This window comes from Hippocampus bargibanti, linkage group LG03 (genome assembly GCF_051943395.1).
Source record: "Hippocampus bargibanti isolate YZ-2025 linkage group LG03, ASM5194339v1, whole genome shotgun sequence".
Classification (NCBI taxonomy): Eukaryota; Metazoa; Chordata; class Actinopteri; order Syngnathiformes; family Syngnathidae; genus Hippocampus; species Hippocampus bargibanti.
This window is the reverse complement of record NC_142736.1, coordinates 9,884,475-9,911,991: the sequence shown is the minus strand read 5'-3', so window position 1 is coordinate 9,911,991 and position 27,517 is coordinate 9,884,475. Positions and strand designations below refer to the sequence as shown.

General features: G+C 42.7%; 2 protein-coding genes and 1 long non-coding RNA gene across 6 annotated transcripts in view; 2 read left to right on the top strand and 1 right to left on the bottom strand.

Moving 5' to 3' along the window:
* Positions 1–561: 561 nt before the first annotated feature.
* Positions 562–13,854, top strand: LOC148900257 (G2/mitotic-specific cyclin-B2-like). 4 transcript variants are annotated; one of them, XM_088991850.1, is made up of 8 exons: positions 562–782; positions 6,522–6,629; positions 9,282–9,542; positions 9,621–9,779; positions 9,884–10,120; positions 11,106–11,246; positions 12,889–12,999; positions 13,071–13,853. In XM_088991850.1, exons 1-8 carry the CDS (start codon positions 723–725, stop codon positions 13,176–13,178), a joined length of 1,185 nt encoding a protein of 394 aa, XP_088847976.1. In that variant the 5' UTR covers positions 562–722; the 3' UTR covers positions 13,179–13,853. The 4 variants fall into 4 exon arrangements, with proteins under 4 accessions (XP_088847976.1, XP_088847975.1, XP_088847977.1 ...); XM_088991849.1 differs by having other exon boundaries at positions 6,522–6,635; XM_088991851.1 differs by lacking the exon at positions 562–782 and adding an exon at positions 6,062–6,409 and having other exon boundaries at positions 6,522–6,635; positions 13,071–13,854.
* LOC148900256 (uncharacterized) lies at positions 9,363–22,845 on the bottom strand. The gene is made up of 3 exons (XR_016114432.1): positions 22,703–22,845; positions 22,141–22,207; positions 9,363–9,498 (listed from the first exon to the last, which is right to left on the bottom strand). It is a non-coding gene; the product is annotated as an uncharacterized LOC148900256 (long non-coding RNA).
* The window catches only part of LOC148900255 (CD82 antigen-like), a 28,462-nt gene continuing 22,451 nt past the window's right edge, over positions 21,507–27,517 (top strand). The window contains exon 1 of the mRNA XM_088991854.1: positions 21,507–21,673. The gene's annotated coding sequence lies outside the window, so the exon portion shown is untranslated. The remainder of the gene's footprint in view (positions 21,674–27,517) is intronic.

The window sequence follows — 27,517 nt, the reverse complement described above, 5'->3', positions numbered from 1 at the left end:
CTCAGGTGAAGCACCTTTAAAACCAGACTGAGGAAGTCATTTTGGGGAGGAAGAAGAGGGAGAGAGGACAGCATGGAGAGCAGTGTTACCTGTGGTCTGCCGAAAACTGATATCCGTCACGACTTCAAATAAAGAAAACGTAAAATATCCTTCCCGGAGCTGGCTGAGTGAACTTTTATCATCTTTTCACCTGCTTTCTGTCTCGCCGCATAACATTCCCCAACAGTTTAACATGCTGCGTGGTCCAACCGTTGAACAAGAAACCTGGTCTTGATCAAGATGTGCTATCACATTTTATGATGATAATAATAATAATAATAATAATACATTACATTTTAAGCGCCTTTCAAAGCTCTCAAGGAGGGAGGAGAAGAGGGAGATCATTGAGAAACACGAACGAGGTGTGCGTTTGTGGTGTCACATGCGCGCACCGCGGCTGTCATGTGAATCTCAGCCTGACACATCTCCCACGATATGTGTCACTTTCTACTACCATTCTACAAATAAAGAGCCCGGTACCGTCCACCATTGCTACCATAGAAATAGATAGGTTTAGAAGTGGCGTACAGACGAGGTTGATTGCAAACCCGGAAGTGACGGCACGAGTTGTAGCGTCCATAGTAACGTGGCTTGGTTTGGCATAGAAATAGGATAGTTTTGAGCGTATTTAGGTCTATTTAACGTATGGATGGTGTAAAAAGGAACAACAGTTGGGGGCCGCAATGTTTCGCTTACGGATGCTTCAACTACAAGCTGAAAAACAAAGGAATTTCGTTCTTCAAGTGAGTGAAAATGAAATTTCTATAAAAAAAAAAAAAAAAATTCGTTTTGCGATGTTTTAGCGACTAATTTTCGTCCTGTTTTCGATCTTCGACCGTGTATAAGTACGTTGTCGCTGTTCTTCATTAGTATGAAATTGAATTGGCTCTGCCTCCTCAAGCATGTAACTAATTCGACACTAAATTTGAACTGCAGGGGTGTGCGTTTCACTAAACATTGCTAACTTAGCAATATTGCTAATATATTGCTGAGTTCATTGTTAATGCTAAAAACGTGTCTCACTAAACATCATTTAGCAATATTGTTAACGCTTAGCAATATTGCTAAATAGCAATGTTTAGTGAAACGCGCCCCAGGTTAGCCGACTCTGCTCATACAACATACTAATAATTACTTCTTGATCTTTTTGATCCGTTGTAGATTTCACACATATATACACTATACACAGTGTTACCTAGTCCTCTACAATTTCTGATTTAGTCCAATTCCGATCACCAATTAAGTATGATCATTCTTTATGAATGTTATTTTTTTCACGTTTGAAGATTGGTTACAATCACACTCAAAAGATAATTATACTATGTATTTGAATTTTCAATCTTAAAGAGCTGTCATTTCTATTATTCATAACATTTTTAGACTCTTGATAAATATACATCAATAGTGATGTGACGTCATCAGTGACGTCACGACCTGGTGACCGCGGGGCGCAATGCTATTGCCTCCTTTGGGCACTTCTAAACCTATCTATTTCTATGATTGCTACCATCCTTCGCAAAAAGCTTGGCACAAAGGCGTTATTTAGTCGATGCTTTCACGTGACTAATGACACCGAAATTGTCACGTGCGAGTTGACAGCTGGGGCGGGGCCGCCGCTCCCGACCTCCGCCAGCCGAAGAAGACACAAAACAAAATTACAGTCGAGGAGAAGAAGGAGATCATTGAGAAACACGAACGAGGTGTGCGTGTTGATCCCCTAATCACAGATACTGGGACATTTCAACGAGTCTCTGTCACCTCACCTGTGACATGATTACGCGCCTCGCTGTGTCTTGTGCTGGCAAGTCCAAGAGTTTGCTTTGCCCGAGGTGATTGTTAGCCGCGATCGCGTAGGTTTGTTGCTTTCCGGGATCGCGAGTGTGCCATTATATTTTGTCTCGGTTGACAGGCTGGACGGATCGCCCCGCCCGCCTTCTTTTGTCGCGTTTTATTCCGGGTCCGTGGAATCATCGGACTCACGCCTTTTGTTGTAACGCAATCTCTGCCAGCACCTACGGGACTCGAAGTGGATGCAGATGACATCGAGGAGCTTGTTGCTGACCATAATGAGGTCCTCAACACAGGATTTGATTTGCCTTCAAGAGGACAAGCAGAAGCAGGCCATTCAGGAGTTGATGTCCAGGCTTTTATTGAACAGTTCCATCCAGAAAAGGCTACGAGAATCATCAACATGATGAATGATAATGTGATGCCTCAGTTTTGTAAGACCTTACAAGTCAGAAAGCAACAGGTGTCAATTAAGAGCCATCAACGACCATCACAAATGTAAATAAAGCGACTTTATTATACATTGCAGTGTATTTCTTTCATTACAATACAATAGCGCATTTATTATACATAGAATAAGGTATGTTGTGTGTAGTTTTAAGGCTAATTTAGTTGAAAATTATATTTTAAGGAGACCTGGGAATGGATTATTCTCATTGTAATCATTTCCTATGGGGAAAAAATTGGGATACACACTTTTCGCCTTGCACACTCTGTCTGGTAACCAATTAAGTTCGTAAGCCAAGGTCTCACTGTATTCGTTTGACTCATTTGCAGCACTTGGTGGGCATTGGCGGTAGCGTCTTGAGTGGCTTAGGTCCTATTTCGACGACAGAAGCTTCTGTGTTGCCCTTGGATGTTCTGAGTCCCGTGCTGCCTGTCTGTCGTGTGGTGTTCCACAGGACTCAATTTTGGGGCCTCCGCAGTTCTCAACATAACTGTTCCCAGCCGGCTTCATCTGAAGGAATCATGGTATTTCCTTCCACTCCTATGCAGATGACTGTCAGATCTATGTCCAATTGAGCAAAAAAAGATGTTTTCTCATTAAGGCAATTTTATCCTGCCTGGATGAAATCAAAACCTGGATGGAAAAAAAATTCTAGCATTTCAAGAAAAAGATGACCGAAGTGATGCCGTTTTGTCCTCGTGGCCCTTGTAAGTCCCACCCGAAAGACTTGGGCCCCTTGTCTCTTATCTAAAGTCAACAGTTTCAAACTTGGGTCTTAAACTGGACAGATATTGTAAACTTGAAAAGAAAATTGGTGCTGTTCTTAAATCCAGTTTATTTCATTTTAGGAATCAGGCGAAAGTAAAACCTCTCCTTTCTCGTGAGCACCGTGAGACAATTCATGCCTTTGTCACATGCTGGCTTTACTTTGGAGTACTTGATACTTGTAAGAGGGAGCACATAACTCCTACTCTGGGATCCTCTCACTTTCTCCCGATTGATTTTAGATTTCTATTTAAGATCCCATTATTTGCTTTCAAATCTTTAAAGGACCTCACACTGCCTTACCCCTCCTAGCTAATCTGCACCTCCACAACTGCAATAAACGGAGGCTCAGAGGAGATGGAGCCTTTTCCATTGCTTCTCTGGAATGACCTCCCACTTTACATTCGGCAAGCCCCCACGCTGCCCATTTTTAAAACCCGCCTCAAACTCACTTATATTCTTTGGCATTTGACTCAGAATGATTTAGGCTTGATCTTATTTTTACTGTTTGGTTATTTCTCACATCTTTGACACTACACATTTATTGCTTTATTGTTGTACATATATGTGACAGTTGTTCCAGAGAAGAAGATGTTGAGGATTTCTTTGTGAGTGACCAGGTTGGATAGGATCAGGAATAAGTACATTAGAGGGACAACTCATATCAGAGGCTTTGAAGAGAAAGTCAGAGAGGCCAAACTGAAATGGTTTGGACATGTCCAGAGGAGAGAGAGTGACTATATCAGGAGAAGGATGCTGAGCCTCGAACTGTCAGGCAGTAGACCGAGAGGACGACCAAAGAGGAGGTTTATGGATATGGTCAAAGAGGACATGAAGGTAGCTGGTGTGAGAGGATGCATAAAACAGGGTTAGATGGAAGACACTGATTCGCTGTGGCGACCCCTAAAGGGAAAAGCCCAAAGGAAAAGAAGATGTGACAGTTGTTCCATGTTCAGCACTTGGTATGCAATGATGGCTATTTGAAAATGCTTATTCTTATGCAGCCGTTAATATATGCAAATATGCAATGCGTAGAAGTTGTAGATGAAGCAGAATGAAAATGCAAGAGGCATGAATTTCACATATGCACAAGGTCAATTTGTACGTGACAAAAACATCTTCAACATGCAGGGGTGGATGAGCGTGAAACTATGATGATATTTATGAGAAGTTGAGTTGCGGTAGAGGTAGCCGAGTGGTTAGCACTCCGGCTTCATAGTGCAAAGGTCGCCGGTTTGCGTCCCGCTCCGGCCTCCCTGTGTGGAGTTGGCATGCTCTCCCCCGGCCCGCGTGGGCTTCCTCCCACATTCCAAAAAAACTTGCGCGGCAGGCAGATTGAACACTCCAAATTGTGACGTTGTGAAATTGAAGACGAGACTGAGGGGTGGACCTCTGCGGCGGAGGATCCAGCGAACCCCTAGGGTTCGATCGAACCCAGTTAAAAATCACTGCTCTAAATTATAGAATGGAAAAGTGGAAGGAATTCGAAGTCCCATTCGTAGACAAACGGTTAACCTGAACATTTGCGACACGCCCCCTTTGGTACCTCAAAGGACAACCGACGTCTCCGGACAAGTTGTGTCCATAATTTGTAAAATGGCTTCAAATGACTTCTACTGAGCGTATTTTACAAAGATTCCACAGCATATAGCTATAGTTCACGTTTTAAGACTCGCGCTGAATATTCCGGAAGTCTTGTTTTTTAGTTGGTGACGAGTCCTCACCCTACGTCACTGAAGGAACGCCCCTGATCAAAAAAGGACACATTGTAGCAGTCCTTCCATCACGTCAATGCATTTTGCTGTGCTTGTTTGGTCTGAAAACTTCGTTTTGCACCAAAAAGAGGCAGAAGAGGGCGACAAAGCTCAGTGTAAGGAATTAATCAGCCTGTGGAAACGGTCTGATTATTTCCTTTCCTCTCCTTTCTGTGACACTACACGTCAGTCTTGATCATCAAAACGACCAAGAAAAGGTTCTTTAATCGATTGCAAACATGTATGCTTTCCTCTTCAAAATTATTTGAATCATATTCATGACTGGATGTGTAACAAGAAAGCATATTCTCCGAATCTGAAGCCATTGTTTTGATTATCCAGCAAGGCAAGACGTCTTGGTGCGACGTCACGAACTGGGGGAATGCAATTCTGAAAATGCCCAATTCGCAGCTCAATTTTTTTGCTGATTTTGGACACTTTAAGTCATTTTTATTGGTGTTTTTCTGTTTTTTTGATGTCAGTTAGGAAACAAAAAAGTGATGTCGGTTATCCTTTAAAGGACAACCGACGTTACTTTTTTTTTTTTTTTTTTTTTTTAACTGACATCAGTAAAACGCTTTATAGCATCTAAAATACCCAAAACACGCAGTATGATATTTTTAGTCAAATGCAAAACACCAATAAAATGACTTAAAGTGTCCAAAATCTGCAAAAAAATTGAGCTGCAAATCGGGCATTTTCAGAAAGTCCCGCCCCCAGTTCGTGACATCACGCCAAGACGTCTTGCATTGCTCGTGAATCAAAACAATGGCTTCAGATTCAGAGAATATGCTTTCTTGTTACACATCCAGTTATGAATATGATTCAAATAGTTCTGAAGAGGAAAGCATACATGTTTGCAATCGATTAAAGAATTTATTTGTGCCACTTTGAGGCAACATTGGGGGGAAATCTCTCACCTAAAAAAGAGGCACAAAATGGCGACCTCCTGTGGCCACCTCCGTTTCCACAGGCTGATAAATTCCTTATATGACGCTTGGACGCCCTCTTCTGGCCTTCTGGCGGGTTTTGGGTGCAACACGAGGTCCCCAGACCAAACAAGTACAGCAAAATACATTGACGCGATGGAAGGACCGCTACAATGCGTCTTTTTTACGGTCAGGGGCGGTCCTTTAGTGACGTCACGTACCAACTCAAAAATAAGACTTCCTGAATATTCAGTGCGAGTCTTAAAACGTACAATATACCTATATGCGGTGCAATCTTTGTAAAATACGCTCAGTAGAAGTCATTTGAAGCCATTTTACAAATTATGGACACAACTTGTCCGGAGACGTGGGTTGTCCTTTTAATGTAGATGCGAAACCGTGCTGCACCAGCGCTCTGCGTGGCGCTATACAGTATTTTGTTGCGTTCCAGTTAACCTTTAACCATATTTTCGACCAATCAGAAGCGCAGCTCTCATGTCGTCTATCCAATCAAATATGACGGAGCTACATTTAAAACATGCTGCCAATTCCGGGAACAGACGCTATAAACGAGCATCGCCATTCGTTTTAAAAAGTTACGTTTAGTTATGTTTTAATTGCCGTGTTGAATTTCGAGGTTGTTCTCCCTTTTTGCAGCCATGTCGTCCATGGAAGTCCGAAGTGTGGTAAGAAAACATTTAACGTTTAAAGCAGTCCCAACCCAAAGCTAATGACATTAGATTTGGTTGTCGTATATGTACCTGTGGTTTAACGCGAACCTTTTCAAATGTATTTCAGCAGCTTCCAGTGACCGATAACCCCCCAAAAATGACTAAACCAACAGCAGTTGTAACGAAGCGAGCTGCTCTCGTCGAGCGAACTAACGTGCTGCCGTCAGGAGTCAATGTAAGGGTAAGACCGAACAGCAAAAGTGACTGATCACCCACCTTTGGTGTTGCTCTCGTGGTTAAATGTTACGAATGTGACTTGAGTTTTAGATGGGAAATAACAAAGACTGACTTAAATCTTCAGAGGTTTGATTCGCATGATTCGCACAAAGTGACTCAAATGAACTCAAATGAGAGCAGAATGCACTTATTTTGTGTCGTAAATTATTCTCCCATTTCCATTCTCCTTTCACGCATTTTACAAACCAGTTTTTTTGGATGAACAGAAATTCATTGGATTACTTTTTGCGAAGGAAAGACCTCCGTGTATTATTTGAGCAATGTTCTTCGACATTAAATGATTTGCTTCAAGGGAATCAGAATCAGAAAACCTTTAATGGTCCCACAATGGGGAAATTTGAAAGGGGTAGAGGAGGTCAAAAGATAAAACGAAGTATTCTATGCACAAAAGAAAATATCAGGAGACTTAAATGTACAACTACACAAAAAGTGTCATACACAAAAAGTGTCATAAAAATAACTTAGTGCAAAGTATTAAAATATATACAAGTTTAAAAAAGCATATTTGATATACATACATGTATTGACATTACATAAGGTGGCTGTACTATTTACAAAGCATGAGTCCAGGTTATTATTTTTTTGTCCACTTGTGTTTATTAAGAAGCCTGACAGCAGTCGGTAGGAACGAGTGGTGGTATCTCTCCTGGCAGCTCGGGTGTAACAGTCTCTGGCTGAAGGAGCTACGCAGTGCTGTCAGGGTGATCAGGAGGAGTTGGAAGGGGCAGTCCATAATAGCTTTTAGTTTAGCTCGCGTCCATCTGTTGTCCACCTCCTCCAGAGAGTCCAGGGAGCAGCCCAGGACAGAACTGGCCCTCTTGACCAGGGGCTCCAGTCTTTTTGTGTCCTGGGTGGTGATGCTGCCTGACCAGCAGACAATTCCTTACTGGATGGCTGAAGTGACCACAGTCACCGAATGTCTGAAGGAGTGACCCCTGAATCCCAATAACCCTCAGTTTCCTGAGGAGGAAGAGGAGACTATGTCCCTTTTTGATCAGGACATCCGTGTTTGTGGTCAAGTCCAGTTTATTGTTGAGAATAACACCAAGGTACTTGTAGGAGGTCACCATGTCTCTGTCCTTACCCTGGATGTTCAACGGTGCAGGCGAGGACTGTTTCCTGCAGAAATCCACAACCAAATCCTTGGTTTTCCCGGGGTTGATCTGGAGGTGATTCTGCTGGCACCAAAGTCCTTTGTCAGGCCCATGTACTCCCGCCCTCTGTAATGAGGCCAACAATAGCAGAGTCATAAGAGAACTTTTGAAGGTGGCTGGTTGGAGCGTTGTAGCTGAAGTCCGAAGTGTAGAGGGTGAACAAGAATTGAGCCAGGACTGTCCCCTGCGGCGCCCCAGTACTGCAGAGAAGACTGTCTGACACACACTTCTTAACCCTCACATACAGTGGCCGGTTTGAGGTTGAAAAAAGGCAAATGAGTCTACAACATAACAAGGCTTGCCTTGCATTGATTGAAGGTGCACTGCAACTTTAATTTGAGGGGAAATCAGGTCGATTTTGGACAAATGTAAAACGCACGATGAATTTGTCCACGGGAGTTGGCCTCACTCTAGTATTGGCAGAAAAGCCACAAAGTAAAATGTTCTTTCGTAATATAAACACAATTGTACAAATGTACGTGCAAGGTTAAGAAATGTTAAAATCTGATAATTTTTATTCAATTCCACAAATGGTCTATAGCAGTGTTTTTCAACCTTATTTGAGCCAGGGCAGGATTTTTACATTGGAAACATTTTGCGGTTCACCACTAACTAAAAGTGTTATAAAATGACACTTTGAACAGTATATATAATTACAATATTATTTCTCAATTCATTTATACTCGGTCAATGTTAAAATACTAGGTGACTAGGTTTTCTTGCTTTCTTTTTGTGTTTTTTTTTCTCAAAGGTTGCCAGTTTCTCTGTATTGAAATGCAGGCGAACAAAATCATCTGTTGGCTTGTTTTGAAGTGATTGGTGTTTCGTTCGGAGCTGGCGTTTAAGCTTGCTCGGCACCATTGCACTGTTGGATAGCTTCTCGCCACACACCAGGCATAATGGGCTTGATATCGCCTCATCCCCGGTTAAAGTAAATCAATACGAATGATAGTTTTCACTATATTGCCTTGAGCTCACCGTCTTTGCATTCTTTTTCCCACCACTCGTACTCGGGCTTTCATTTCAGTCAGAATCTTGTACAGAGCCCAATTTGGAGTTTGCAGTTGCCCTTTTTCAAAATCTCTCCTTGACCATGACCACAACCTTTCACATGCATCGCTAGGTCTGTCAGAGGAACGCGACAATCAGCTATTTGTTGCCACATGGACAAAAAATTAATTACCCTGCCAGTCTTTACAGCGCGTACACCGGACGAAAACATATTTGCACAAAATAATTCATAAATGTTTTAGAAAATCTTTAATTTCAAAAAAGTGGCATCTCACGGCACACCTGACGAGCACACTAGTGTGCCGCAGCACAGTGGTTGAAAATCACTGGTCTATAGTATGGTGATACAACTACTAGGTATTACTGGTATATAAGGGTATTACATGAATGCCAATGTGAAATTTACGCCAAACATTTGTCTACAGGAAAGGGGACATGGCAAAGCAACCGCAGTTCGGAAAATGAATGTCATTGCTCCAGTTCAACCTAAGCCAGCAGCAGATCCCCTTTTGGTTCCAGAGGCATCAACTGATGTGTCCATGAAGGAAGAGGAGGAGGTGGAACTGTGTCAGGCTTTCTCCAATGCACTGCTCCCAGTGGATGACGTCGATGAGGATGATTCCAACCTGCCCCATCTGTGCTCTGAATACGTAAAGGATATATACAGATATTTGCACCAACTGGAGGTAATCTCTTCTCAATGGATTCATTTTGTTGTACGATGTGATGCCTGAAATACTGTGTTTCGTTATCTTTTTACATAGATAGAGCAGCCTGTACGTGCCAACTACATGCAGGGTTATGAAATCACTGACCGTATGCGAGCCCTTCTCATCGACTGGATGGTTCAAGTTCATTCCAGATTCCAACTGCTACAAGAGACTTTGTATCTCTCTGTTGCGGTCCTTGACCGGTTTCTACAGGTAGAAGCTATCTCAATTTTTAGTATTATGAAGCCAACTGGGTGTAAAGATCCTCGACTTTGGAACACCAAAGAATCCTAATTGGCCATCCTGCTGCCCCACAGAGCCAGCCAGTCTCTCGGAGAAAGCTGCAGCTCGTCGGTGTGACTGCGATGCTGCTTGCCTCAAAGTATGAGGAAACGTATCCTCCGATGGTGGGAGACTTTGCCTATGTCACGGACAACGCATTCAACACTGCACAAATTTTGGAGATGGAACAACTGGTTCTAAAGAGCCTCAACTTTCAGCTTGGGCGTCCTCTTCCGCTCCACTTCCTCAGGAGAGCTTCAAAAGTGGCCAATGTGAGATTCGTACTGACTGATTACCTGAAGTGTCCAAGCTGCAGTTGTCAGTCTCTGTTAAAGGACAACCGACACAATTTTTTTGTTTCCTAACTGACATCAGAAAAACGTTTTATAGCATCTAAAAATACCCAAAACACGCTGGCTGATATTTTTAGTCAAAAGCAAAAGACCAATAAAAATGACTTAGTGTCCCAAAACTGCCACAAATTAGTTTGAAACTGGGGAGATTCAGAAAGTCCTGCCCCCTTGTTCGTGTCGTCACTATGGGTCACGCGCTGCCTTGCTCCAGAATCAAAACAATGGCTTCAGAAAGTTCAGATTCAGAGGAGATGCTTTCTTGTTACTCATCCAGTTATGAATATGATTCAAATAGTTCTGAAGAGGAAAGCATAAATGTTTGCAATCAATTAAAGAAGTCCTTCCGTATCAATTCGAGCCGTCTGCAAGTGATGAAACCGGTGAAGATCTGGACTCCGTTGTAGCGGCCATAAAATACACAAGGTGGCGCACAAGCTCTGTTGGAAATGGGCTCATTTGTCCGCTGGGAATTTGTGTAAACTTACACTTTCTTTATGCATGTTACCGCAATTTGCTGCGACACACAATGATTCACCATCATGTTATTTATGTAGTTTTCCTTCTAATTTCGCGATCACTGTGTTTTCAGATGAAAAAAGTAACCAAAATGCATTGTGTGTCGCTTTCTCAGTCAGGGGCGTTCCGAATGTGATGTCACTTCGGGCATTGTTATCAACTCAAAAACAAGTCTTCATAAATATATATAATATAACATTCAGCGCGAGTCTTAAAACGTAAAATATAGCTATATGCGGTGGAATCTTTGTAAAATGCGCTCATTAGAAGTCATTTGAAGTGATTTTACAAATTATGGACGCAACTTGTGCGGAGGTGTCGGTTGTCCTTTAAATGTTCACTTTAACATGATGATAAATGTTATACTTGGGCTCTTGTTTTCATCCAGTCTGATGTGGAAAGGCACACGCTGGCCAAGTATCTGATGGAGTTGACGCTCGTTGACTACGAAATGGTGCATTATCGCCCTTCTGAGATTGCTGCAGCGGCTCTGTGCCTCTCTCAGCTCCTGCTGAATGAGCTCCCATGGGTGAGTTGGACAGTCGTCTGCAATTTTAACCGTGAGAGTAGAGAAGTAGAGAGTAGTTTTTTTCGGCTTGTTTGATTGAATCGGCGGATTTCCGACTTTTTCAGACCAAAATGACCAGATAAAACGAAATATGTAATGTATTCTCGCTTTTTCGCTGTTCATTTCCTGTTTCGACTTGTGTTGGCTGAAATCGCAATTTTGACTGGCGCCAGTTGGAGGAAAGCGCCATTTTGATTGGATGATCTTTACTTGGGTGCCATTGATGTCGAAACAGGTAAACGTCCCCTTTTGAAAAAGGAGACGAGTTAAAAAAAAAAAATAGTCAGGTGTTATGTCAGAGGAACGCGAGGAGACAACTTGTTGTAGTGTGGCATATGCCACATCAGGTTGAATGGACCGAAGGATTTGCCTTTGTGGAGAGATCAGGTTCTAATTTGATAGATTCTAATTTGCAATGAAACAATAGCATTGATGAAACAGTCGAATGTCAATGGCACTATGACAACCCCCATGCTAACGTTAGCATCAATATACGACTGTGAGAGGCAGCAGAAAGCAAGCATGCAAGCTAATGAGCAGTGTGCAGGCTAGCTAGCAGTAACTGCGTATGTACCTGGCAAATTGACTTTTATTCTGATAGTTTAGCTGGATTTTTACCAATCATGAGGAACAGAAAACCATTCACATTAATGATGAGTATTATCACAGTTATTTGAAATAATAGATTCTGACATTTTGTTGAAGTTCTCTCTCTGTCTCTCTCTCTCTCTCTCTCTCTCTCTCTCTCTCTCTCTCTCTCTCTCTCTCTCTCTCTCTCTCTCTCTCTCTCTCTCTCTCTCTCTCTCTCTCTCTCTCTCTCTCTCTCTCTCTCTCTCTCTCTCTCTCTCTCTCTCTCTCTCTCTCTCTCTCTCTCTCTCTCTCTCTCTCTCTCTCTCTCTCTCTCTCTCTCTCTCTCTCTCTCTCTCTCTCTCTCTCTCTCTCTCTCTCTCTCTCTCTCTCTCTCTCTCTCTCTCTCTCTCTCTCTCTCTCTCTCTCTCTCTCTCTTCTCTCTCTCTCTCTCTCTCTCTCTCTCTCTCTCTCTCTCTCTCTCTCTCTCTCTCTCTCTCTCTCTCTCTCTCTCTCTCTCTCTCTCTCTCTCTCTCTCTCTCTCTCTCTCTCTCTCTCTCTCTATCTATCTCTCTCTCTATATCTCTCTATCTCTGTGTGTGTATATATATATATATGTGTGTATATGTGTGTGTGTGTGTGTGTGTGTATGTGTGTGTGTGTGTGTGTGTGTGTGTGTGTGTGTGTGTGTGTGTGTCCGTGTCTCTCTCTCTGTCTCTCTCTCACTTTGTGTGTACACACATATATATATATATATATATATATATATATATATATATATATATAATAGAGGACCAAAACAGTCGGCTGCCATTTTTTTTTTGGAGAACGGACTCATTCGCGAATGACACATCACTCATTGTGGTGCACCGTGTGTATCCCGAAAAAAGGTTTGTATGCCAAGGTAAAATTTTCATAAATTTAACGTCCGTAAACCGAAAAGTTCATAAGCCAAGGGGTTCTTTTTTCAGACTTCTTTCTCATTTGTCATTCTCATCCCTGCATCTTTCAGAAATGTTTGTTTTCCTTCTTGCAGTCAACCACACAGGAACACTACTCGACATACGGCGAGGCCCACTTGAAGCCCATCATGCAGCACATTGCTAAAAATGTTGTGAGGGTAAATGATGGGAAAACTAAATTCCAGGTGAGTGGCTGGTGAGCAAAATGAAGAGCAGTTAGCGAAGTGCAGTGTGAAAAGTGCTTCTCTCTTGGCAGGCTGTGAGAAACAAGTTCTCCAGCAGCAAGTTGATGAAGATCAGCCTGATTCCACAGCTCAAGTCACCACTTATTAGCAACCTGGCAGCTGGTGTTGATGCTCCTTGATTCTTTTACATTTATTCCTCCCTCCTCACTTTTTGTTTTTAACCGCTAGATGCACTTTCTTAATTTTAACCCCCCTTTTAATAAATAACGGTCCCTGTTTGGGAGTTCTTTGTCTTGAGACTCATTGCTCATGTGCCCCTGCTCCTCCTTAGGACATTAAATTGTCTATACAATGGATATTATATTTTTTCAGTCACTATTCCTCAATCGATCAAAAAGAATGCCCCTTTTCATGGCACCTATAGGTATTTGAAACATGGCAGGCCAGTGTATTTAATTAGCTTAACATTTGTAATAATACACATGGAATCTTGTTCAAATATGGGAATAGGCAATTTGGATGTCTGCTTAAAGGACAACCGACGTCTCCGTCAAGTTGTGTCCATAATTTATAAAATGGCTTCAAATGACTTCTATTGACCGTATTTTACTAAGATTCCACCACATATAGCTATATTTTACGTTTTAAGACTCGCACTGAATTTCCCGGAAGTCTTGTTTTTGAGTTGGTGACGATACCGTATCGTCACGGACCGAGAATGCGACACACAATGCATTTTGAGTACTTTGGTCTGAAAACTTCGTGTTGATCTGTGTTGATGACGAAGTTAGAAGGAAAACACATAACGCGATGGTGAATCGTTGTGTGTTGCACCAAGACTACTATTTGATACTCGCTGACACAAATTCCCAGCAGACAAATCAGCCCATTTCCAACGGATCTTGGCCGCCATCTTGCGCATTTTCTGGGATTTTCTGGTGTCATTGACGGCTTGAATTGATATGGGAGGACTTCTTTCATCAATGGCAAACATGTATGCATTCCTCTTCAGAACTATTTGAATCATATTCATAACTGGATGAGTAACAAGAAAGCATCTTCTCTGAATCTGAAGCCATTGTTTTGATTCTCGAGAAAGGCAAGACGTCTTGGCGTAATGTCACAAACAAGAGGACGGACCTTCTGAAACTGAAACTTTCCCAGGTCATTTTGAAGTAGTTTTCGGACACCATGTAATTTTTATTGGTGCTTTTAATTTGACTAAAATATCAGCCTACGTGTTTTGGGTATTTTAGATGCTATAAAACGTTTTTCTGATGTCAGGAAACAAAAAATGGTGTCGGTTGTCCTTTAATGGAAAACTTGTTGTCCATCTGGGGCCTTGGTTCACCGTTGATATTTACACCACTGCTCGCCACTAATGTGCATGCACGGCTGTGAAGAAAACACCCATTTTTGATTTTGTTTTGTCTACTTTAATCATAGTTTAACAATTTGTGTACCAAGTAAACCAAATCTACTCTGAGAGGAGGATTTTTTTTCCTGTGGATAGTGACCCATTTGACTACATGTGCTCATTATGTTGATCACAATCGACTAGTCTCTCATGGAGAGATGAAATAACCTCTATCTCATATTGGAGAAATTCCTAATTCACAGCAGCAAAGTTATGAAAGGAAGAGAAAAAGGAAAATGGGTAGAAAAACAAAATATAGGAACTACCACTCTCGTCGCACCCTCTTGAAGTCAAAAGAACAAAAAACAATTTAAGACAACACCAAAGATACAGTCATTCAATCTGAAGCACTTTTCTGCCGCCTTTCTTGTCTGAAGCACTTTTAGATGAAAGAGGAGAGGATCAAGGTGTCCTTTCACCAGTGGATGAGGGACGTACGTCGTGCTGAAAATGTACACATATTGGCTACAAGTTAAATGTTGAAAGCAAACAAAGCTGTAGGTTCCCCGGTTTCCTCCCACATTCAAAAAACATGCATGGCAGGCAGATTGAACACTCCAAATTGTCCCTTGGTGTGAGTGTGAGCGCGGATGGTTGTTTGTCTGTGTGTGCCCTGCGATTGGCTGGCTACCAATTCAGGGTGTCCCCCCGCCTAGTGCCCAAAGACGGCTGCGATAGGCTCCAGCACCCCCCACGACCCTAATGAGGATTATGCTTTCTGGAAAATGGATGGATGGATAAATATACACCCACATAGGAAGTACGCAGCCAGACTCACCACTTTTGACCTGTAAGAGATACGTACTAACCAGTCAACCGCTTATGCTGCCCATCAAATGTTCATTCACTGAGGTCATTATACGACAACCGACACCATTTTTTTGTTTCCTAACTGACATCAGAAAAATGTTTTACAGCATCTAAAATACCCAAAACACGCAGGCTGATATTTTTAGTCAAATCAAAAAGCCTAATAAAAATGACAAAGTGTCCCAAAACTGCCTCCAAATGCACTCGGAAATGGCGAGATTCATAAAGTCCCGCCCCTTTGTTCATGATGCCATGCCACAAAATGGCTTGCTCCAGAATCAAAACAATGGCTTCCGAGAGTTCAGATTCGGAAATGCTTTCTTGTTACTCATCCAATTATGAATATGATTCAAATGGTTCTGAAGAGGAAAGCATACATGCTTGCAATCGATTAAAGAAGTCCTTCCGTATCTATTCGAGCCGCCTGGACTCCAATGTAGCGTCGCACAAGATGGCGCACAAGCTCCGTTGGAAATGGGCTGATTTGTCTGCTGGGAATTTGTGTCAACTTAACACTTTCTTTATGGTGTTACCACAATTGGTAATCTTCGTGCGACACACAACGATTCACCGTCGTGTAATCTATGTAGTTTTCCTTCTAATTTCACGATCAACATTGTGTTTTCAGATGAATAAAAGTGCCCAAAATCATTGTGTGTCGCTTTGTCGGTCACGGGCGTTCCTGATGTGACGTCACTTCAGGAATCGTCATCACCTCAAAAACAAGACTTCCTGAATATTCAGCACGAGTCTTAAAACGTAAAATATAGCTATATGCTGTGGAATCTTTGTAAAATGCGCTCAGTAGAAGTCATTTGAAGTGATTTTACAAATTATGGACGCAACTTGTCTGGAGTTGTCAGTTGTCCTTTAAATGAAACGTACTATTATTGTTATTAATCCTGAGCATCACTGAAATGAATTTGTGTGAAGCTTGGGCCACGACTGAGAAACTGACTTGCTTTGTTTGTTGCCTAACTTCTACACAATCTACTCAATGAGGCATTGAGTGTTGCTCTGTGATCTCAACTTTGTGACATTCGCAGCTACAGAATTACACCATTGAGAATGTGACTGGCTCACGTTCTCTCCACCACTGACTGTATGTGGTGTGAGGGGGGCCTATTGTTGCGTTCAGGCAGACTGTGACCTCACTACGATGACCATCACTGCCAGCCCCTTTGCAAGCAGGTCAGTCAATATTTAGTGGTGTCAAAGTCAGCTTTATTGTCAAATATGCATGACATACAGCACATATGAAATTACTGTCCTCTCGGACCCAGCATGCAAGGCACTTATAATGACTTTAACACACATAATAAACATGAAAACGCCAATTTGCCGGGAGAGGGGAGAAAAACAAAAATAACAAATATGACAACACAAAGACACAGAGTCATTCATTCTTCAGGACTTGCTGTACCCTCTTTGTGATGACATGAAGCAGTTCTAGATGAAAGAGGAGAGGATCAGGGACGTCATGGTGGAATTTGGACGTCTACTACAAGCTAAATGTTGAAAGCAAACGCGAAGCTGTAGCAATCATTGATGAAAAGACATTGTCTCACATCTCCTGTCCCACATAAATCCGCTTCAATTCCAAGCCGCGACAGTTCCACACACGCATCGGCGCTCTGCGCTGACGCTCCTTATCGCGGGCTCCTCAAGCCATGCATCCATCCAACCGCAGACTGACCAACAGCACCGACCTTTCCGCTGAACAAAACGGGGCTGTGAAGATGCTGCCCATTACAGGCGCAAAAAAGCACAATGGCCCCAGAGCTGTCCAGCGATGACAGTCAAATGGCTCCGACATTCCTCCGATTCAAAAACAGTACTGGCATATCCGTGCTGCCGAAAAGGCGCAACCGCTCAGCACAGTCTCCTCCTTGATGAATGTCGGGGTCAAAAATGCTGAAAAACAATCCATATCCGTTCCACACGACGCACAACAACATAAAGTGACAAAAGAAAACACAATAACAAGACAAAAACAACAAAAAAAAGCAAGGCTCATGAGAGCACTTGCTGACGGCTGCCTACTCAGGCGCCATCTTGGAAAAAAAACACACGAACGAGGTGTGCGTTTGTGTGATTTAGTGGCTGAGCACGGCTATGCTAATTCAACCATTGCTACCATTCTCCGGAACAGAGAAGCCATCAAAGGTGTGGGTTGCTCAACTAGGAGAGTTGATCATGCTACAGAATATGATTGACAGAAAAGTGTATTTGTTTTGTTGGGGGAGTCAATAATGGTGATTTTTCATGCCATATGCATTTTAATATAATTTTAGCAGGAAGTGGAAAGTATTTCGCTCTTTTTGTCTTAATTCATGTTAAGTAATGAATTCTGATTGACAATCTTTCCGGTGACAATGAATAATGTGATCTTTTAGCTTACATTGTCTCATTCAGCAAATAAATTAACATTGGTTTCACCGATAGGGATTTAAAAAAAATAATTCTACAATGCTGGAATTAAAAAAAAGTGTTTTGTGAACAATGAGGTGGATTATTGAAACTTTCGCTTCACAGGCTGCAATTTGCCAGACTGCCTAACCAGAGCACTACAACAATAACACTAATAATACATATTTCCCCAATGCTAGCTTCACTGGAATGACTTCTAAGATTTCGAACAAAATTTCAATTCGTCTTTTCTTTCCTACAAAGAACACAATGAAAAAGCACTATTGTTTGCACGCTAAATTGCTTGTGATCCCTTAGCAAAATGTCAGAGCATGATGTTTCCCAAATGTACATGGACTGATCTTATGGTTCTTATACAGTGAGACCTCAACTTACGAACTTAATTGGTTCCCAGACAGAGTGTGTAAGGCGAAAAGTGTGTATGTAAAAAAAAAAAAAATTCCCATAGGAAACCATTAAAATGAGAATAATCTGTTCTCGGGTTTCCATAAAATATACTTTTCAACTAAATAAGCCTTAAAACTACACACAACATACCTTATTCTATGTATAATAAGTGTGCTATTGTACGTATTGTAATGAATGAAATACACTGCATTGTATCATAAAGTCACTTTATTTACATTTGTGATGGTCATTGATGGCTTGAATGGTGTTGGCGGTCAAAGGGAATTGCTGTTTGGAAAGAGGCACATTACATGAGGACTGTAATTAAAGAAAAAAACTGCTGTAAAATAAAGTTTTATTTACCTTTTTGATTGTCGTTGATGGCTTATGGAAGGAGAGTCACCTTCCATAAGGACTGTTGGTCACTTAACCTCTGGTGTGGCTTCTCTTCTTTGCTCCTTGGAGACTCCTCATCATTTTTGCTGTTTAAAAACCTCTTAATTGACACCTGTTGCTTTCTGACTTGTAAGGTCTTACGAAGCTGAGGCATCACATTATCGTTCATCATGTTGATGATTGTCATAGCCACAGTCTTTTCTGGATGGAACTGTTCAGTAAAAGCCTGCACATCATTCCACTATGCCAACATTGCCTTTATGAGCTCACTTGATGTTGCAACCATCTCCTCCTCGCCCTCAGACGTTCTCGAACGATCCTTTGCTGGCTTTAAAATCCTCAATTAGCGCCGAACTTCCAGGTTGGCGCATGGCGATATCGGTGTGAATTAGCCGTGCTTTCTCGCATTAAAATAGCTTTACTCACACTGTCGCCGGATAGCTGCTTTTCGTTAATCCAAATTAACAGAAGTTTTTCAACTTCTTCGATTGCCCGAGACTGTCGCTTTGAGAGCACGGAAACACCTTTTGCAACAGACGCACCTTTGATGCCGTCTCTGTTCCGGAGAATGGTACCAATGGATGACTTAGCATAGCCGTGCTCGGCCACTAAATCACACAAACGCACACCTCGTTCGTGTTTTTCAACTATCGCCTTCTCAGCGTCTCAGTGTCTTCTTGGGCTGAACACGACTGTGGTGGGTTTTTTTTCCGGTCCCATCGTAATAAAATTATCAGCAAAAAGCTCCAAGGAGGCGATCGACATGTGCATTCAATGAGAGGGGGTGTGGAAAGTAGCGCCGGCTGGAGCGCTGTTCGGTCGTGTGCTTCCGCCGAAGATCACTCCGCCAGATCCGAAGGTCGTGTGCTTTGGTGTTATTCCGCCGAAGATTACTCCACCAGCCGTGGTGGGTGTGTATCATGAAAATAGTGCGTATTATAAGGTTTAATTTTCATAAATTTGACGTTCATAAAATGAAAAGTTCGTAAGATAAGGTGTTTGTTAGTTGAAGTCTCACTGTATTCTGAAAAAAATAGTATGAGCCATAGAGCCATCTTCCACGTGTGACCCTGGAGAAACTCACTTTCTATTAACGAACAAATTTAAATCCTTCATTTTATATAAAGTGTTCATTTAAAAGTTTTCATTTTACTTGTATTAAACTGATAATGAGTGGGAGTAAAGTGGTCTGCACATTGACTTCACAGTGCAGAAGCACTGGGTTTTATTCCACCTCTGGCTTTCCTTTGAGGAGTTTGCATGTTCTCCTCGGGCTTGCATGGGTTTTCTCTGGGTTCTCCGGTTTCTTCCCATCTGCATGATACATGATATCTATATTGAAATAATTTTCTAAACTGAACTTTCAATCGAAGCAGGCGATAATAATTAAAGGAAGACCAACTTAAAGGACACACAAATGGTGAGGAATGACTGTAAATCTCCTGGACAGCTTCTCAGCTTTTTGGCCAAGAAGGATCTCATTGAAACTATTCCTGAAGCGACAAAGTTGCTCCAGCTCGTGCTCACTGTTCCATCTACTACAGCACCAGTGGAGCGCTCATTCTCAGCACAAAAGACTGAAAACATACAGTCGGAACAGGACTGATCAAGGACGACTTTTTTCACTGGCAGTGATCTCCATTGAGACAGAGAGACTTGGACTTGATTTATAAGTTAAGGTAACACGATAACCTTTTTTTAATTCTTTTTTTCTATGCTACAGTTTGTACACAGTATATAAAGAATGCTGACATGACATTTTAAGCAAAACACGTTAACTGTTGCCAATCAAACGGTGACTAAGCTACTCTGTGGAGTTCATGTTTGTAAACCTGACTGTGATGACGCCATGAACCTCACCGCGCATCACTCGTGTTTTTCTACTTCTTTCTTTCCTTTCATAACTTTGTGCTGTGAAATGTAAATTTCTCCACTGCGAGACGAATAAAGGTACATCCAATCCCATCCGTCTTCTTTTCCTTTCGGATTTTCCCTTCAAGGGACAGCGAATCAGTGTCCTCCATATTCAGAGGTTTTATTCACGTTTGTTTTGGCCAACCTTGTATGTTGTATGCCCTTCCTGACACAACCCTCTGTATTTATTTGGGCTTGGGACCGGCACAAGAAGACACTAGCTTATGTCCCCTTGTGGCTACAGAACAAGCAACTCTGACCTTAATATAGATGAAGATGCTCAGGAAAAGGCTCCCAAACACAAAATGGTCATTGGCACAGCAGCATTCAAGCAACGCAAAACTATACTCACCTTTTGATGACAATGCTCTCATTTTACTGTGAAATGGGCATCTCTTTCCCCACATTACATCACAAACAGAACTTCAAAGTCATTTAAGCTGTGAAAATGATGCCCATTACAGGCGCAAAAAAGCACAACCACCCCAGAGCTGTCTAGCAATGACTGTCAAATGTCACTCCTCTCAAATGAAACACAGTACTGGCATATTTTTGCTGCCGAAAAGACGCAACCGCTGAGCAGTCTTCTCCTTTATGAATGTCGTGGCCAAAAATGTATCTGTTCCACTAGAACGAAGTAACAAAAGATATGGTGTGCATGATTTACTTTTTTTCATAGTGCATTTCAACATAACAAAAGAATAAGGATACAAAGCTGTGTTTGGAATAATCCATGACCCGTAATGAGGGATTTTGAGTTAGTGACAAACATAATTCACTCGAGTCAAGTCATTTGTATTCATATAGCCCTTCATCACAAATAGTCTCAAAGGGCTTCTTCACATGCCTACGGTTGACAAGTATTCGCAACATCCTTGACCTTCAGCCCCTGGAGGGCTGGTTAAAACACGTCTCGAAAAATAAGAAAACTTGAGAAGGGGCCGCAGTTCGGATCACTTTTCTGATGAACAGAAATCAGAGAATAGAGAATGTTCATTTTATGTGTGGCACATGAATTCTCACGAAATATACAGCAATTTTCTGCCGATAGAAGTATTCTTGTGTGCCGTGGCAGCGTTGCGGGGATTTAGGAGTTAAAAGAGGGTGTTCGAATTGTTAATTCCCGCATCTGCCACTTGGGGAGGGGGTGGGGGAAGAGAGTCCCTTACTGTCTACCCACTTTGTGCCCCCGGAGAGCAGCTAAATTATTCTCGGCATCGGTTGTGGTTGAACACTACGGCCAGTAACCCACGAGCAGACAGGAGCCGCACGGACCTCTCAGCTACTGCTACAACCTTTCTCTGCACCTTTTCCAAATCAGTAAGTGATTTGAGCACTTCCCTGACTTTGTGTGGGTCTTGAACTCGGAACTTGCATTTTCTTGTTTTTGTAATTTTTGAACACGTGAATTGTGACCACAAACACGATGGACACACGGGCAGTTTTGTACAGTTTATTCATCTGCGTGAAGCTAAACTTTTCTTTCATTAGCTTGGCTTTGTTTTGCTTTATGGCGTATTCTTTACGAATGGTGATGTGGCGCGTATGAATAGACTCCAGTGGCGTCTCCTCTACTCATTCAGCGCTGCCTGTCTTATCATCTGTGTTACCCCTCAGAACACATTTTTCGACATTTTAATTGAATTGAATCTCGTATGTTGTACGCAAAACTCCGAGTTGTTGTCACACAATATACCACGCGACTATGAAGTGTATTTGACCACTTGTGTTAAACGCCCCCCCAACAAAACTACAATTGTTCACATAAAAGGTATACGTTGTTTAACCTTGAGTCCTGTCGTTGATTAAATGTCTCGTAGCCCACCTCTTGGAACAGACTGCACTCCCGGTTCTCTGTCAAAAGAAATCACATTGTTGTTCCAAAATTGAATTTAGTGATACATTTGTTGACATTTGTTGATGTACTAGCAATAAAGAGGCTATGGTCTGTTTGGTGAAACTAATTTTCTGAAACGCTAACACATACGCTATCACATTTTTTTAGAAACCCAATCCCTTGTTCTGTCAAAGATATGATGTGTGACTGGCATTGATTTTGGGTGAAAACGTTGAGTAAAACATGTTCAACAGATACAATATGGTTGTCACAACAGTGGAGCTGGGCCTCCTTTAATAGCTGAGTGTTGAGCTGTTATGAGGACCAGCAGGGTACAGATGGAAATATGGGTCAGAATCAGCAATTGATGGCATTGCAGTTAAGCCCCAAATTTTCCTTACAAACCCCTGGGCGTCCCATGGCACCCTCTTCTTTATGGCATTTCTCCCCCAAAACATCTGAGGCTATAATAAATCAGTGCCCCCCAGCCCCGCCAATGTGACCTCAATTACCTTTCCATATCCTGCAAATAGAGATGTTGTGTGGATTACGCTCTGCAAGTGCTCACAGCTGTTGTTGGTTAAGTTTTGGATGCATCCGGGCAGCCTGTGCTCTGTTGAACGTTGAGTTTAATCTGATTCCTTGTTTAAAAGTTGACCACAATAGTCCACATTGCTAAACTGCTAAAAAGAACAACATTGACTGTGGCGTTGCACAAGTACGTAACCTGTTTCTCTTGTTTGATGGAATTGCCCTGAAGCTTTGTGGATTTAACAATGTTCGAGCTGCTCCTCTGTTTCCCTCCACATCTACTAGGACAATCATAAGCAGAAACTTTGTCTAGATTGTTGCTGTCATTTTTTTCATAGCACAACATGGAGTGGGTGGATATATGCAGTCAATTGTGAACATCTGATGTTTTGATGATCAATAAATCAATTAGAATAGTTTTTGAATGGGAGACAACTCTAGCCACCCCATCATTGACACCAATTGAAATGTATTGGGGGAAAAAAATTAAACTCGTAGGAATATTGGCAGATTCCTAAAAATACATTGTGGCTAACTGTTATCTGCCTGTTTTTAATGATTATGAGGAATCAAACATTATTAATTAGAAATGACATTTTGCCAAATAAAAATGTGTTATTTCAGAAGTCTCTTTGAAGGACAACCGACACCATTTTTTTGTTTCCTAACTGACATCAGAAAAATGTTTTATAGCATCTAAAATGCCCAAAACACGCAGGCTGATATTTTTAGTCAAATGAAAAACACCAATAAAAAATGACTTAAAGTTGCTAAAACTGCAACAAATTGAGCTGCAAATTGGGGATTTTCAGAAAGTCCCTCCCCTAGTTCGTGACGTCACGCCCAGACGTCTTGCCTTTCTGGAGAATCAAAACAATGGCTTCAGATTCAGAGAAGATGCTTTCTTGTTACTCATCCAGTTATGAATATTATTCAAATAGTTCTGAAGAGGAAAGCATAAGTGTTTGCAATCGATTAATGAAGTCCTTCCGTATCATTTTGAGGCGTCTGGACTCCAATGTAGCGTCCCAGAAAAGATGGCACCCAAGCTCCGTTGGAAATGGGCTGATTTGTCTGCTGGGAATTTGTGTCAGCTAGTATCAAATAGTAGTCTTGGTGCAACACACAACGATTCACCATCACGCTATTTATGTGTTTTTCTTCTAATTTCGCCATCAACACGGATCAACACAAAGTTTTCAGACTAAACAAAGTACCCAAAATGCATTGTGTGTCGCTTTCTCGATCAGGGGCGTTCCAGACGTAATGTCACGGTAGGCATTGTCGCCAACAAGACTTCATGAATATTCAGCGCGGTCGAATCTTTGAAAAATACGGTCAGTAGAAGTAATTTGAAGTTATTTTACAAATTATGGACACTACTTGTCCGGAGGCGTCGGTTGTCCTTTAAGGGTATCAAACTGGTGAGGTTTTGCATCCTTATTATATTTTATATTGTTGCACCTGATCTATTCTAAGACCAAAGCTACCCTACCACTAATTTACATAAATCACATCGAAATGTTTTTTTCCCTCTTGTTCTATTTCAGAATTTATCCTCACTCTGTGAAATTGTTTCCCCAAGATGCTTCTTGAAAGCATCTTGGGAAAACAATTTCACAAGATGCTTTCTGTATGCTGTCACTGAAGTGAGTAGTCAACTGTAGTCCCACTACAGTTGACTGGGAGCTTTAAAGGTCAAGTTCACTGGGCACACACAATTATTCTTAGCATGTGTCGGAGCCAGGGGGCTGGTCTCCACAGGCTTGAGGAGGGAGACGTGGAAGACCAGGTGGCTCCTCATCGTGGGTGGCAGCCGGAGCCTCACGAGACCGGACTGAGGATGGCCTCGATGAAGAAGGGACCAGCGAACGTGGACCCAGTTTGGCCGATGTCCCGGCCAACCGGAGGTCTCTCGTGGACAGCCACACCTCGCCCTCCTGGGTGGGGAACAGAGGTGGCTGATAACCACAGGCGGACATGAAAGGGGACCGACCTGTGGCTGTGGAGACCAGGGTGTTGTTAGCGTACTCCACCCATGGCAAGTGGAGGGCCCACGACGCGGGACTGTGGAGGCACACACACCGGAGAGCCGCCTCCAGGTCCTGGTTCTTGCGTTCCGTCTGGCTGTTGGTCTGGGGATCGTAGCCAGACGACAGGCTCGCCGACGCCCTCTGGACCGAGAGAAACGTTTCCATACCTTGGACACGAACTGCGGTCCCCGATCCAACACGATGTCCTCTGGAATCCCGTGGAGACGGATGACGTGGTTAACCAGGAGTTGAACCGTCTCGATGGCGGACGGCAACCTGGTTAACGGGATGAAGTGGGCCGACTTTGAGAAGCGGTCCCCAACGGTGAGAACGACCTTCTTGCCACTGGACGGGGGGAGACCTGTAATGAAGTCGACGGAGATAAGGGACCAGGGTCGGGAGGGAATCGGTCGCGGCTGGAGAAGTCTCGCCGGGGGTTGGTGGGAGGCCTTCCAACGAGCACAGGCAGGGCATGCCTTCACGAATTCCGTGACGTCCTTCCTGTACTCCGACCACCAGAACCGCTGGGCGATGAGCTGGATCGTCCTGTTGACGCCCGGGTGACAGGCGACCCTGGAAGTGTGTCCCCAGAGTAGCACTTCGGTGCGTAGAGCTGGGGGGGGGGCGAACAGGCGATGCACCGGGCAACCCTTGAGGATAGGGTTACCCCCCCTGGGCCTCCTGAACTCTCCTCTCAACCTCCCACCGCAGGGCGCCCACGATGTGTTGCGCCGGAAGGATGTTGGCGACGACCTCCTCCTTCTCTGCCGGCTCATGGATGCGCGATAGGGCGTCAGTCTTGGTGTTCTGCGACGCTGGGCAGTAGGTGAGAGTGAAGTTAAACCACATGAGGAACAGTGCCCATCGGGCCTGCCGCGAGTTGAGTCTCTTGGCGGACCGAATGGCGGCCAGGTTCTTGTGGTCCGTGTATACAGTGAAGGGGTGTTTGCCCCCCTCAAGCCAGTGTCTCCATTCCTGCAGCGCCAGGATGACCGCCAGCAGTTCCCGGGGGGGGCCGTCAGGGTAGCGAGGCGTGTCTCGACCTCCTGTAGGTGTTGAGCCAGCAGGGACGCGATGTGGCGGTTGTCCGCGATCCTTTGCGCCAGCTGGCTCGAACACTCCGCCTGATGGGCTAGGGCGGATAAGAATTTGTCTCCACCGGCAAGATCCATAGGTGGCTGGTGTATTATGTCACATCCGCTCGAGGAGTGGTGACAGAACTCGAGGGACGACGGAAGTAGTCAGGGTTGGATCCGAAATACACAGTGGAGACAGTGATTCAATAAGAGTCTTTACTGAGACACATAAGGCAAAACAGGAAATCAGGCAATGGAGGAGAACAGCGAAACAGGCCTGCGTGCGGCTGGGTGACGGGGAACTTCAGAGAATACAGCGGCGCAGACCGACCGGTAAGGGTGGCTTTTATAGCCAGAAGGCACAATTAAGGAAATGAGGAACAGGTGAGTGAGTCCGAAGAGTAGGGAGGGGAGGGGCCCGCTCCAGGAGCAGAGGAGGATGAGATAGGAGTGGAGGGGCACGCTCCTGGCGCAGAGGAGGATGTGACATGTCTAAATCTGAAACTAGAGATTAAAGCTGGTCGATGTGATTTAAAACTATCTAATGAGATTATTTCATATTGTTTGGGATCCATATATATTAATTTCTTTATTTTACTTAAAATAATGACCAAGAGAAAGGATGAGTTTAGGTGATTTTATTTTAATGTATAACAAATGTTTCAGAAAACATCCACCACATTTTTTAAAAATGTAGATAATCCTGTCAATATAATAACCAAATGCCTTTCTCAACATCATGAATGTGTTTAATATGCTGGTCGGTATTTCTGAAAAATGTTTTTAAAAGTATTTCATATCAGTCAATATCTAGAACTGCTTCATACAACACAGAGGGTGCAGAAAGTGTTTAAGATTGAATGACTGGCTGTGTCTTTTGTGTTATTACATTATTTATTTATTTTTTATTTTTGTTGTTTTGACTTCAACGTGGCGCCGCAAGAGTGGCTGCTTTTACAGGAGGTCCGATATTTTGTTTTCTACTTCTTCCTTTGCATTCTTCATACTTTCATCACTTTGCTTCTGTGAACTGTAATTTGTCCACTGCGAGACTAATAAAGGCTAATCCAATCCAATATTGACAATTAAATATATATTTTTAACTCATCAATTATTTTGTTAAAACTTTTATTTTTGCATTGACATGTATTGTAATGTGCAGTTACTCATTTATCAGTGCATTGTCAATGCATATTTGTGTTACATATCACCACAAAGCTGTATCATTCAAAGCTATATTAACCATCATTCTCTTTAAGTGTAGTGAACTAAAACCCTCTTGCAGTGCATGCTCTAATTTTGTAAGTAAAGATGAATTTTCCACATAATTGGCCTAATTTGTTCCGGCATTTGGAAATTCTGTTTCATAAGCAAAGATTGGACGCAAATATAATTCTTTACTCAAGAATACTCTGGGACACAGATTCGATGTGGCGACCCCTGAAGGGGGAAGCCGCAAGGAAAAGAAGACTCAAGAATACTCTACATGTTACAATGAGATTATTGCACTATAAATGAAAGTAGAATTGAGTAAAGAACAAAGAGAATGGTCATTTAACTTTAACTGCATCCTCCTTAGTTCATTTTCTCTCTCAGATGTGCTTTTTGACTGTCGTTTTGTAAAGAACTGACCCAAGGACGTTTGCTTTTGTCAGCCTTTAACAATCCTTTGAAAATGTCCAGGGTA